Source organism: Rhamphochromis sp. 'chilingali', assembly GCF_963969265.1.
Source record: "Rhamphochromis sp. 'chilingali' genome assembly, chromosome: 5".
Lineage (NCBI taxonomy): Eukaryota > Metazoa > Chordata > Actinopteri > Cichliformes > Cichlidae > Rhamphochromis > Rhamphochromis sp. 'chilingali'.
In genome coordinates this window covers 22,857,821-22,871,905 of record NC_137932.1, presented here as the reverse complement: position 1 = coordinate 22,871,905, position 14,085 = coordinate 22,857,821, and the positions used below count along the sequence as shown (strand labels likewise).

The window sequence follows — 14,085 nt, the reverse complement described above, 5'->3', positions numbered from 1 at the left end:
GCTGGCTCCTTTCGATGTGGAGCAGCAGCTGCTTTACTCTGAGCCCCTCCCGGATGGCCGAACTTCTCACCCTACAGTGCCTCAAACCCAAAATAATGCAGATACTGTAATTTAAAAACGATGAAACTAGTTTATGGCTTTAGGAATAAGACTTTAGCGATAAAATAATGATATAGGGTAGATATATTCAGATATCGATCTGTGCTTAATGGGCTTTTCTCTGCTTATAAAGTTGCACCTGTCTTACACTTTAGAAAGGTGGAATTTGATTTGGGTTTGTGGTAGCCTAGTTTAATATGATGTTAGTTTGTATCATAAGCTGAGATAAAGGTCACTCTGAAGACTGATGAGCATTGTCAACAGGTTTACTGACATTCAAAAGGGTAAAACTAAAAACAAGACAAAAAATACAGTCATGATATATATATGTGCAGCATAATATGCATTCATATATCACCCTGCTACTACATAGCATATGTCATATGTATAATTATGTAAACCTTTCAAACTACTACTGATGCTATCCCAGGCGACCTCCAAAATCGCAGGTAACTAGCTTAACAAAAGGACTAGCTTTACAGCCAAATACTCCATTAGCGGACAACATATTGTACAAAAACAAAGTTGTAACTTATACTGTAAGTACATACCAGCGATACAACCATAAACAGAAGATGTGGACAGTGTTTTCTCCAACAGGACACCATAAACTGTGTGCCGATTAGTGATGTGCGGATCGATCCTGAAATATCGATTCCTCCGATACCAATCATTTATGAATCAATTCTCACATTAAAATAAAGATATTTTAGTAATTTAGAGTAAATTTGTAGTTCATCATTAACAGGAACACAGTGGAAAGAAACTATAACATTCGGATTGTCTACATTCAAAGGAACTACTTCCTCTTCCACATTTCATAGTCATGTGCGAAATATGGCTGTATAAATGTCTCGCCGCCCCTTGACGTGCGCACTCACAACAATGGCTGAGCGTAATTGGAGTCATGTGCGGACTTATTTTACCTCCACAAACAGCTGAGCCGTGGTTTGCGATACATGTGGCAAAAAAGTGCTCCAAGAGTGAGGTGTTGTGGCCATACTAGGGAGACATTCAAAAGGGCTGTTGGGGGGGGGATAAATACATTTTACAGGGTTTATTTATCGGATAAAATATGTTAAATGTCACCGTTATTATTGGCCGGCCCGGAAACAGCGATGGTGTCCAAATTCAGAGGCTGCTTCCACCTGAGGACCCGGCCTTCGCGGTCTAAAGAAAGCCGGGTAGTACGTCACAGGCTCCCTCGGTGGAGTGAAACTCTGCTGTCTGCTCCTTGCTATCTAAAATATAACCGGGCGCTGTTTAACCCAAGTAGCGAAAGACCGCGGGGGTTTAAAGACGATGTGTCGGTTTACACTTGAAAATATGTTAATAGTTTTTTTGCGACCCAGAAAGAGAAATAAGAGTAATATTAAAACTAAGTAGCTGCCGTCATTGTTGGAAACTGGAATTGGCTGGGCCACACAATGAATTCTGCGATATGCTTTTTCAATTTTGTTGTCCAGGTGAAAAATCGGGAGAAATTCGGGAGAATGGTGGCTCCGGGAGATTTTCGGGAGAGGCACTGAAATTCCGTATTCTCACGGAAAAATCAGGAGGGTTGGCATGTATGGTTGTGGCAACACCACTAAACACCTCAGAGTAAATCATATCACAGAATATGAGGCGCGTATGTTGAGGTGAACTGAAGAGGAGGACAGGGACAGGTGCTGCTAGGGCGAGACAGACGTCTCTCACAGAGTCCTTTAGTGCTGCAGGCAGGCAAGGTGTTCAAGTAGCGCACAACTTCAGTTTTTTTTATTTCTATATGATGAACTCTGCATTATTAAGTGATAAGAACAAGTAATCTGATGTCCTGTAATCATTATGATGCTATAATTTCATACAATAAATAAAATAAGTTTTTGTACAAAGTATCGGTATCGGATCAGTATCGTCGATACCACCCTGAATATTACTTGGTATCAGATCGGAAAGGAAATCAGTCGTATCGCACATCACTAGTGCCGAAATGTTTCCCTTCTTTTTGCTTACTCGCTTTTCTTGACTGAGCCGACTTCCTGTTCAATAAAGTTTTTCAAAATAAAGCCGTTTCTAAAGTGCATTACTTGGAGCAACCACAGAGGGTGCTGCAAACACATAATGAATAATAAACTGACTCAGAATGATATTTTAGTGATACAACATTTCACAACTTTTAGTGATAACAGAACAGTATCACTTTTGGTCCCAATGAACAGTAATACTGCTCACTGGCGTTTTTCTTTCTTTCTTTTTCTTTTTGCTAAACTCTTTAGACAGATAAATAAATATACATATAAAACATTGCATTTATTAATTATTTGAGTTAATAAAACATTAAAACTTATATGAATTCAGTTTTCATATTTCGAAAGTATTTGCAAATGTCTAGGCCAAGTAAAATCACAATGCCATGCAATGATAACACAAGCTCTGCTTAATTATTTTAGGAGGATTTTTTTTCTTTCACAAGAATAGACATTTGTTCAAAATAACTAGTAAGGTTCAGCTGTCTGATCAAGTTTGAATCACATCAGCAGGATGAATGCATTTAAATCCCTGTGAGATGCATCAGATTTAATATTACTATTGATATTAATATTAGTCACCTGCAGTTAGTCACGGGACTGAGGATTTATAAAGAGTTTACTAGGGGTAGGATGTGGCCTACTTTAAAAATTGTTAACTTCTTAAATGAGTCTGGATGCAGGGATATTTGGAAGGATTTGTTACATTGGTAAAATGGGCAAAATTTGAGATTTTGTATCTTCACCAGCGCACATCCCGGTATCCTTCTGAATTCATAAAAGGAATGAAGTAAAGTATGGTCTGCAGATTCTGACTGCCCTTGGTCATATGTATGGACTTTTTAATTTTCAGGTCATACTGTAATGTGTTATGTTAACACCATCAGTCAGTGTCTTTTATTCTATTGCTGGACTAATATTCATTGAAATAGGAACTAAAGGGCAGAAGTGTGCTTCTTTGCAGCCTTGGCTGGTAAGTTCACACTTCAACCTCGTCTCAAAATATGGTTGTTTATTACTCCAAAAACCACACACAGTGACTAAAACTAATGTGTGTGTGTGAATATGATAAAATATTTATAGTTAAATGAGTAATGATGCCATGATGATGTGATAGTTCCTTATTCTGGTAAAAGTTGCCACAATAGTCTTGCAATTTCCCTTATGTCCCATTTTCACAAAAATAACTCCACCTGTAATGAATACTCAAACAATATAGTAGGGGTTACCAATTTTTTAATTGCATTTTAAATTTTTGATATGAAAGACTTTATAAAATAAACGCCTTTTGTTCTCAAATTGTGGCATGGACAAATTTTTATGCTTATTCTTATAAATGGAATGAAATGATTTTAAAACACTGCAATGAAATGGGCAGTTTTTCTTGCTACATTAATACAATTTTCCATTCAAGCGACGTCACAGAGGTCAAAGAAAAAGATCCAGCAACTGCCTGCATCCATGAAAATTAATTAAGTTAAAAAAGTGAGAGAAAAAAAAAAAACTTATGGTACATAATCATAAGATGACCTGTATTAACTTTAACACATACTTCACTCCTGGTAAACAATCATGTGTGTAAGAAACACAAATACAGGTAAGAGGTACATGGCATGAGCATGTGAGTGAAAATCAAGTCCCCTTTAGGAAAAAAAAGAAGTCATACAAAAAGAAAGAAAAAAAACTTGACTTTGTCCAAGTGAGCCTTAAACATCTGTAAAAAGTTAAAGTGTGCAAACATTGTGATGTGTGTGTACAACAGCGATTTCTCCTTTATGTCCTTGCTTTCACTGAAAAAGCTAAACTTTAAAAATTAATCTCTTTTCAACATACTTTGTTCTTTTTTTTTCTATTCAGCAAATAACACATAGCACACAAACATTGCTGTGACTCCGTTCTCTCCTCATTTAGACATCCTCACTTACTGCATGTTTACCTGCCTCTATTACCACATAATAGCACAAATCAATCATTCCCAGTGTCTGAGGCAGCAGGAATGACCAATTCATCCATGGATAAAATGTCTGATAGTAGCTCAACATCCAATTTACAATTTTCCAAATTCAAAAGCGAAACAATAAAATGTCTTTAGAAGATTTCAGGAGGTAGAAACAACAAATGCTTGGGGATTTTTTTTTTCTTCAATATAGTGACTTCAAAACAAATTATTTAATCAACTCACTCTAATCCTGGCATTTCATATAAAAATGAGGACAGCTGAGTTACTGATTCATTATAACAAAATTTTACATCACTGATTGTCAAAAAAACAAAACAACAAAACTGAAAATTGTTATTTTAATTTTACTGCCATGAAGTCCCTGAAACATTAATGTGTAGATGTACTTCAGATACTGTTTTGTAAACAGTTTTCTGGTGTGGGGACAAAAAAAAAATTAAGAAGAACAAAAAAGAAAAAAGGCTAAGTGCTCAGTGGACACAAAGAAAAAGCAAACTTAAAGTGTACACACTTTTTATATCAGTGCAATAAATTTAAAAAAAGAAAAGAAAAAGCACTTGGTGTGGATGCAGGATACTGACTTTCTGCAGCAGCTGGTTTGTGCGACTTTTCACATCGTCGTCATTATCTTGCTTTCACTGAGGCTTCAACAGCCCCGTCAGCATCACAGTCCCTGATTTGACTCTCGACTCTCCACCAGCTGGACCCGTGTTGAGGGAAGGGAAAGAACTTCAGCTAGCAGCTGTAACTTAAGGTCATGCCTTTTCTTTTTTTCCCCCCCCATTTTTGATTAGTCCACTTTCCAAGCCTTTTGAAAGGTACACTGCCAGAACGTGGAAGTCCTCTCCTGTGCTCTAAGCTGGCTGGTGAATTCATCAAAGTGGCTGGTCAAGCTTTGGAACATCAAAACAAGGTGTCCTGCCCTTCCTGATTGCTCTAACTGATTTACACTGAAAACAGTCTCTTACATCCACTGTGCCTCATGCTGATGAAGCTGTAACAAAGTGCCTCAGTTCGCAGGGGGACTATTTTTTTCTCTTTTCTGGAAAAACCTCAGTAACAAAACTAGAATCTCAGTTAAAATAACAAGAAAATATACACAAATGTGTGTTTACAATAGATTATGTACATTTACACAAGTGCTTTAAAAAGTCAAACACATGGCTGCCATTTCCAAAGTGTTCACAAAGAAAGTGCCGTCATCACTTTGCATGACGTAAACATCAGACACTGATTGTTTTGCTGCTGGAGGCGACTTCAGATCACTTTTGCACAATCTCACTAACTGAGTGACAAAAAACCTTTCAGTCATTTATCAGCTTACCAGAAGTCAGGAAGTATCTGATAAACATCTGACATACACAGCATGTCAGTCAGATTTCCAGCAACAACACAACGTGCACAAAATGTTCACAAATGCAGGCAGCATGTTGGCTAATGGGAAATTGTACTACAGTGAATAAAACTCCCTACATTGTATTGCAGTGTGTTAAAAGGGCCAAACTACATTTAACTTTCCATTTTAATTTTCCAATTGTGGGTATTAAAGGTTAATCGCAGAGCAGACACTATAGGTCAGCTCTGATTTGAAACTCCAAATTGTGGTCATGATGCATCCTGAACCTTCAGCAGTGACTTCAAATGAACAGTCATTTGCTCCCGGCTTTGGTTGCTCTTAATAGGCTCATCTTCTTCGACCCAGTGGCTGGGCGGTTTCGGTAAGACACTGGGTGAGGGTGGCTCACTGAACTTAGCTCCAGCATAGACCTTCTCACCATCTTTGAGGTATTCAGGTGCAGCTTCAGCAGGCAGTGCATTCACAATCTTTACGTTGTTGGAGGGGTGGAGGGGCTTTTTCTGCTCTTGAGCCTGATGGACGGAGGTGGCTTTATTAGGTGTGCTGTTATCTTTCTTCTTTGTGGGGTGAGCCACACCAGGTGTTTGGCTCTGCTTGGGCTTGTGGCTCCTGGTGTTCACATTATGGTTGGTCTGATCATGCTTAGGCAGGCTGCGGTTAGCTTGACCCCCTGGTTGTGCAGCCCCTCGCTCCAATCTGCCACCTTTAAATTTCAGCAGCTGCAAAACACAAAGTTTGAAATAAAACTGGATTAATATTCATTGAAATTTAAACTAAATGGCAGACGTCTGCTTCTTTGCAGACTTGGCTAGTAACTGACACTTCACCCTCTTGTCTAGATATGGTCATTTATTACTCCAAAACACACACGCACATCTCAGTGACCAAAATGTTAACACTGTGGTTAACTGATGTCATCGTGATGTCACAGTGGCTGTCTTATTAATCATAGTGTAGGGACCACAGTAGGGGATGTTTTTGACCTTACAAAAACATTTCCAGAGTGAGGTTGCTTGTAAAATGTGGGTTAAATGCATAGTTGGAAGCTCAAAATATCAGCATAGTTGCGTTTAGATAAAATCTTGGGTTTTAAAGGTTCTTTCGGCATCTTGGCTCAAGGTAAACAAAAACAAGAATTTGGAGACGTGATGAATAGGAAATAAGTGCAACATGGCTAACCATTTAATCACCTTTGTCCCCGCCCCCCCCTCCAATCAGCCTTAGGAGCCAAAATTATCACTTAATTTAAATAGCATTTAATCAATTACTGAATGCTACAATCATAAAATCTGGAAACATTTGGCTTTGAAAACAAAATACAGTGGAACCCCGACTTATGAAATTAATTCGTTCCAGAGGGTCTTTCGTAAGTCAAAATTTTCCTAAGTCCATCGCCTTTTGAGTGAGGCGATGCTGGCTGAAGACGAAGTTCTTGGTGGAGGAGGAGGTGGCGGAGGTTGAAGAAAGCATAAGTATGCATGCATACACATGTGTACATGTACATAACATTATGGAATTTAATTTAATTTTTTAAAATTTTCTATTTTATCTATTTCGTTATGCGGGCATTTTGCTGTACCACGGGCAGAAATATTGTTGTTAAGTGCCTTCGTAACTTGAATTTTTTGTTAAATGGGGTCTTCCTAAGCCGGGGTTCCACTGTTATGTATATAAAAAAGTCGCACATTATCATCTTTTAGGTTTATGTGGTAAAGCTGATGTCAAAAAGTTGCTTATTTCTACCACCGGTATTTACACATCAACATTATGAGTCATTTGGACTCATCTGTGTGTACAATTATAACTTTTCTGCTTGAACAGTTTTTCTCTCACAGCTGCTGAGACAAACACACAGCCTGTAGTTTAGGTTTCACTTTTGGAGAAACTGACTTACTCGTCGACGCTTCAAACCTTCCTCATTTGTTATTATCTTCTGTGCTTGCATATCCAAATCCCCATCTGTTTATGTAGGCATGGTAATGTCTAAAGGAACGAATTTATTGACACCAATGTTTTGCATAAAAATCCAGTTGTTGACTGTTACAGACTCCTGATTTATTTATTTTTTTTATTTTTTTTTTTGGGGGGGGGGGGGGGGGGGGGGGTGTTTACATTTCACTATCAGAGTATAACCACAGTGTAGAAACAGAGTTTATACCCAAAGAGAAAAAGGAAAAGAAATACAAAAGACTCGGGTGTGTTGAAGACCCACTGCCAGTTAGATGATGTCATTATTTTGTAATAACCTGATAAGCTTGGGGGCGTAGTATTGCGATAGACTGAACAGTTTCATACTTGTTTTCACCCACCCCGTCAAATTGCTACACACAGCAACACCCTGTTTTCTGATATTCTTAAACATGCAGGTTTTCTCCTGACTCAAAACAAGCCATTTAACCACAACTGATCCGCTTTGATAGTTTGTGTTACTATAAGTAACAGAAACAATTTAGCTTGAGTAAAACGAAAGTTTGAAGTTTGAAGGAAAATATGATTAAAACTGTTGCTAATACAGTCCAGGTGATTTTCCTTTGGTGGAGGCCCAAACAAAGCTTAGGCAGGAACCAAACATTTTTAATAAGCAGGAACAACATTGCACATTTATATTAACGCCAAAAAGTCCGTCTGTTAAAGCAATACACTTCCTATACCAAAAACATGTTTTCATTGTCTTTTTTGTGGACTCTCCCATCTGCATTTATCTGACAGACAAGCCTGCCATCCATGCGTAATTGGGAACATTTTTTCCTCGCTAATCAGCGGGTGAAAGAGGAACAAAGACTCGACTCACGTCACCTTCAGGAGAAAGAGTGGTAACTGCGTCAGTTAAAAACGCCTCAGGCACAACAACTGGGTTTCAGCCCAATTAGTTTTGTATGGGTATCTTTACGTGTACTTTTACATGAGTCTGCATGTACTTCTACACAAATACTTTAATATACACATGGCTGTAGACACTGAATTTTCATTAAATGTTTGGATTATAAAATATAATGAACAACCAATTTTACCAAATTTAACAGTATGCCAGAGAAACAAACCTTAAAATAAAATATATTAAAGCTTATTAGACGTTTTGTACTTTCTGAAGGCAACCGATATGATCATACACTTTGTGGATCATAGTTTATTTTCCCATTATGGTTTTAATAGCCTTTGTTCAACTTGCTACAGGTTTACTTGTCAGTTCAGCACCAAGCCCGTGCAGAGCTGCAGTGCAGCTGTAATCTGTACCTCTTTCCTGGCTCCATGTTTGAGGGGATGGAGGGTGAGCACGGTCTCACCGGGCTCGGTTCCGACCTGAGATGCGGGTCTGTGACCAGTCGAGGCCGTCAGGGTGTTGTTGTTGCTGTGGTGGTGGTCCGACAGGCGGCTGTTGGGGCAGTTTCTCGGGGGTTTGTGGTGGTGCAGCGGCGCTGCGTTCCGCAGCTTCCTTCCGCCTTTCTTCAGCAGAACCTGCTTCGTTTTGTTCGTCACATCGCTGCTGGAAATCAGCGATATCGGGTTGTTATTTTCGACGTTGCCGATGTTGGCTTCATCGCCATAAGCGGTAGATCCGTCCAACATGTCTCTGAAGTGGCGAAAACATAAACAGGCTGTCTAATTCCTCCGCGGCTGTTGTTTTAGCTAACAACGTCACAGGCTAACAGTTAGCTACCAATTAGCTAAGTGGATAATTCGCTTTCCTTTTTTCGAGCTGCCCTCACACAGAAAACAAATACTTAACGAATTTAACGTTAAAGTATATCAACGGAAGCTCCAGTGTGGAAACTTAAAAGGTTTTTTTCAGTTATTGCTGCCGCTAAACAATGGATGACACGTCGTGCAAAATGAGCCTGTCAAAGCAGAAGTGGCAGAGAGCTTAAGTTACCATAATAAAATACGTCACTTCCGGTAGAACCTTTCAAAGCAAAACGACTAACTGTGCATCCGTCAAAGTACAAAAGGGCATTCAGACTCAAACGAGAATTTCTGCGAGAAAGGTTTGATTTTTGACCCTTAACGTATACACCCCACCCTAATTTATTAATAATGAAATGATGAAATTAATATTTTAACCAAAAAATTTAATAACATTGGTAACCCATATAAAATACAATATTAATGTAATAATTAAGTATCAGCATTTAATAACACTTGGAGGAAAAGTCAGAACGGTAGAAATCATAACATAAGGTGACATGGAGTGCAGATATTGGTATATTTTGCAGAAAATCTCCTTAACTTCCGGTATTTGTCTGTTGAACTGGATGTTTTGCTACTTCCGGGGTCCGTGTTTCCAGTAAGGGGCGTGTCAGACCGCATCCTGCCAGTGACGTTTTATTCTGAGTTCCTCTGTTTTTTTATTTGGTTATGTCTTTCAAAGGCGGAGCATTAATGTAATATAAGAAAAGCAAAATAAATAATTTCAGCTGCAGTGGGCAGGGCTTATGTTGCCAGTGCAGTTGGTAGGCTGTTTGTTGTTGTCATGTGACAGACTACAAACGGACCTGTAGAAACCTGCACCCTGCTCTGATGTTCTTGGGGGATGTCTGACTTGAAGTTTCCTTCTTCCTGAAATTTAGACATCAAACATTAATTTCTCTGATTAATAAGAGGTCTCCGATCTCATTAAAGTCTTCTCTGTATCACTGTGTTTGAAATACTATGGATGAAGACACATATTAATTTATTAATTTATATAACCCCTGTCAATAATAGATAAGCTTTTAAATATTTCACAATGAAAAAAAAACAAACCGAATGAATTAAAGGTATACCTTTAACGGTCCGTCAGTGACGCCTTGTGGTAAAGAAATGAACTGCACTGCATGAGCGCCCACTTTCCTTAGCCGGAGCAGCTTTCAAGAGTGAGCAAAACAACCCCTGTGAGATTTCGTGAGGAATTTTGAGTGCTCTATTTTTATGTCCTGTTAGACTACCCTTGTTATATTTGATTGTATATTTTTAAAGTTACTTCTTTTACTTGTAAGATTATATTTAGACAGATGTACATATGTACGGTTTATGGGGATTCCTGGTGCAGCTAATAACACCTAAAAACAAATGTTTGACATCCTTGTGGAACGCCATGTAGCGTGCATCTAGGATTATCTAAATGGACACAGTTTAACATTATTGACTTAAGTCTGCTTATGTATTAAATAAACAACAAAATAAATAATTTAAGTACATCTCCTCCTATATACTCAATATACCCACGACCTCAACAAGAAGTCTAACGCAAGAGAGAAAAATGACTACACAATAACCACAGAATACATGCATTTCAATTCATGGTACTGCTAATATTTTTCCAGCATTTTTCCAGCGCCATCAACGGCGCTGCTGTGGAGAGAGTGAGCAGCTTCCGGTTCCTTGGAGTACATCTGGCTGAGGATCTTACGTGGTCAGTACACACAAACAAAACAGTGAAGAAGGCGCAGCAGCGCCTCTTCTTTCTCAGGAGACTGAAAAGATTCGGCATGAGCCCCCGCATCCTCAGGACCTTCTATCACTGTGCCATTGAGAGCATCCTCACTGGATGCATCACCACCTGGTATGGCAACAGCACCGCCTACAACTGCAAAGCTCTCCAGAGAGTAGTGCGGTGCTCTGAACGGATAATTGGAGGTGAGCTTCCCTCCCTCCAAGACATCTACAGGAAGCGCTGCCTGAGGAAAGCGGGGAGGATCATCAAGGACTCCAGTCACCCCAGCCATAAACTGTTCAGACTGCTTCCATCAGGAAGGAGGTTCTGCAGCATCCGGTCCCGAACCAGCAGACTGAGAGACAGCTTTTTCCATCAGGCCATCAGACTGCTGAACACGTCATAGACACCTCAGCTTCACTACTGGAACTTCAACATTATGCACTCCATACTGTATATAAATGCCACTTGTTTTGCACATATTCAACTCTGTATATTTTATATATTTTATTATTATTATTATTATTATTATTATTTTATTTTTATTTTTTTTACTATTTAATTTGTAAAAATGTGTATACACACACACACACACACACACACACACACACACACACACACACACACACACACACACACACACGTAGGAAAATATTCAGTATACACATCCAGAAATGCATACACTATTATATATTGTACATATATTTATTAGTTTCAGGTTGGCCATTCTTGTATTTTGCTCGTTTGTGTTGTTGTGTTTGCACATCTCTGTTGCTTGTGGGGCTCGCACACAAGAATTTCACTCGCATGTGCTGTGCCAGTGTGCCTGCACATGTGATGTGACAATAAAAGTGATTTGATTTGATTTGATTTGAATGTGTTCTTTGCTTGTAAGCAGGTTATGATTGGTCTTTTTAATTTTAAAAGCTAACATTTTAGTTCTCAAATAATCAGCTAAGACAAAAAAAATGTCAGTTACAGTAATTGCACTGCAAGGATTTGACACTTGTGTGATAGCAAACCTGAGTTCATTGTCACTATGCAAGAACAGACAAAGCCCAGCAGAAACCTTGACGAGGATCTTCATCTGCCCCCACCCGGGAAGAGCTTCAGAAAGGAGAGACATCAGAGGCAAGAAGAGGGGTCCCTATTTGCTTCCAACTCTCAACAACACCAACGACCAGGACCAGGGACCACGACCTTCCCCCAAACCCCTGACAGGCCATCACCCTCCTCCCCCTCCTTGTCTCCCTCCTCCCCACACCTGAAATTCACTGAAGAGATGATGGAGCGGGTCAATGCTGGGCTTAGATCTACCCCCCGGCCCAATCCCTTTTTGTCCCCCATAAACCCCCCACCAGAGCGGCCAAAGGTTTGTCACCAAGCCCCGCCCTCAACAGTGCAATCAAAGTTACATTGCCCAGCCCCGCCCCCTTAGTTCCTCCTTACCACCTTCATGCTCTGTCTCCACAGTCTGATGTGTGATGTGTGGAGGGTCTGGGCTGCGAGGATTATGGCAGTGGTGACTTTTCCCAGGAGAAGCTGGGACCCTGTTTACTAGAAGGTTTTAAAAGTTCTGTACTTTTAGGTGACAGAAGGAGACATGTGGCCTGGTCAAAACACAGAGATCTGCACTCTAAAAGATCTTTAAATATAGTAAACATACCTTGTGTGCCACAGACTGCTCCCAAACACGAGGGGACAAGTAATACCTCTAAAACACTTAAGTTGGCTTTATTAAACGTTAGATCTTTAGCTGGGAAAACATTTTTAATTAATGATTTAATCACTGAGCACAGCCTTGATTTTATGTTTTTAACTGAAACTTGGTTGGACCAAAATAACAGTGGAGCTGTTCTCATCGAGATGACCCCTCCTAACTACAGTTTTATCAGTGAGGTCAGGGCGAGCAGGAGAGGAGGAGGGGTTGCTGTCTTATTTAATGAATCATTTCAATGTAAGCAGCTATCTCCTGGAAGTTTTCAGTCTTTTGAATATGTGGCTTCACAGCTGAAGGCCCCATCCAAAGCTGTGTTTCTTAATGTTTACAGGCCTCCCAAATACTGCACAGACTTTTTTAATGATCTCAGTGAACTGCTGTCTGTGATCTGTGTTGATTTCGACTGTGTAATTATTGTCGGGGATTTTAACATTCATGTGGACAACCCTCAGGACAAAGGGACTAAAGACCAGAGTAACACTTTGGGCTGACTCAGCATGTAACACAGGCCACACATAATAGAGGACACACTCTTGAACTACTGATCTCCAAGGGCCTGAGCATTTCAAAGGTTACTGTGTCTGATGTGGGCCTGTCTGATCATTATTGTGTTTTCTTTGAAAGTAAAATCTCAGCCCACACAAATATATCAACAGCAGTGATCACAAAACGGTGTATAACTGAAGACAGTAGTGAGATCTTTAACCAGGTCTTCCCATTAACACCTGACCTGTCCAGGGGTTCAGTCAATGAGCTCGTCAATAGCTTCAATGCTAAAATGTTAAATGTTATGGACACTATTGCTCCCATTGAGGTGAAGGTTTTCTCTGGAAGGAAGAAGTCTCCATGGAGAAACTCCACACTGGTGAAAAAAGAAAAAAGAGAGTGTAGGAAAGCTGAGCGCAGATGGAGAAAAACAAACCTCCAGGTTCACTATGACATCATAAAGAGATACTTCGCAATTATAATTTACAACTGAGGAGTGCAAGGAGGTCCTACTTCGCTGACATCATCACCAAAAACAGTCATAATGCTCGGGTCCTATTTGCTACAGTTGACAGGCTAACAAACCCTCCTGTGTCAGTGGCAGCTGAACTTCATTCGACCATGGCCTGCAATGACTTTGCCAAATCTTCACAGACAAAATCCAAAAGATTAGACAAGCAATTGGTACATCAACAGCAGATTCAGGATATGTACTGTGTCCACCGAAAAACTGTTTAAACACCATGAAACAGTTTCACCCTATTAACAGTAAAGATCTGGAGGACATCTTAGGTTAACTGAACTCCTCCTCTTGCTGTTTAGATGTCCTGCCAACAAGTTTTTTCAAAAAGGCCTCAAAGACTTTGGAGTCAGACCTGTTACAGATCGTCGACTTTTCTTTAATGTCAGGTGTGTTTCCAGAACCACTAAAAACTGCTGTAATTAAACCTATACTGAAAAAGGACAATTTTGACAAGACACAAATGAACAACTACAGGCCGATCTCAAATCTCCCATTTTTAAGTAAGATCATTGAAAAAGCAG

The 14,085-nt window shown here is 39.6% G+C and overlaps 1 protein-coding gene across 1 annotated transcript; it reads right to left on the bottom strand.

Annotated features, from left to right (window-relative positions):
* Positions 1–3,334: 3,334 nt before the first annotated feature.
* On the bottom strand, positions 3,335–11,294 carry LOC308396596 (proline-rich nuclear receptor coactivator 1-like). The gene is made up of 2 exons (XM_080882039.1): positions 8,660–11,294; positions 3,335–6,144 (listed from the first exon to the last, which is right to left on the bottom strand). Exons 1-2 carry the CDS (start codon positions 8,990–8,992, stop codon positions 5,674–5,676), a joined length of 804 nt encoding a protein of 267 aa, XP_080738165.1. The 5' UTR covers positions 8,993–11,294; the 3' UTR covers positions 3,335–5,673.
* Positions 11,295–14,085: the final 2,791 nt, after the last annotated feature.

What these genes read in the sequence shown, in the direction of transcription:
- LOC308396596 (XM_080882039.1), bottom strand. Translation starts at nt 8,992, where the DNA reads ATGTTGGACGGATCTACCGCTTATGGCGATGAAGCCAACATCGGCAAC. An exon ending in AACATGGAGCCAGGAAAGAG is followed by an intron (nt 6,145 to 8,659) that starts GTACAGATTACA and finishes TGTGTTTTGCAG; the next exon opens with CTGCTGAAATTTAAAGGTGG.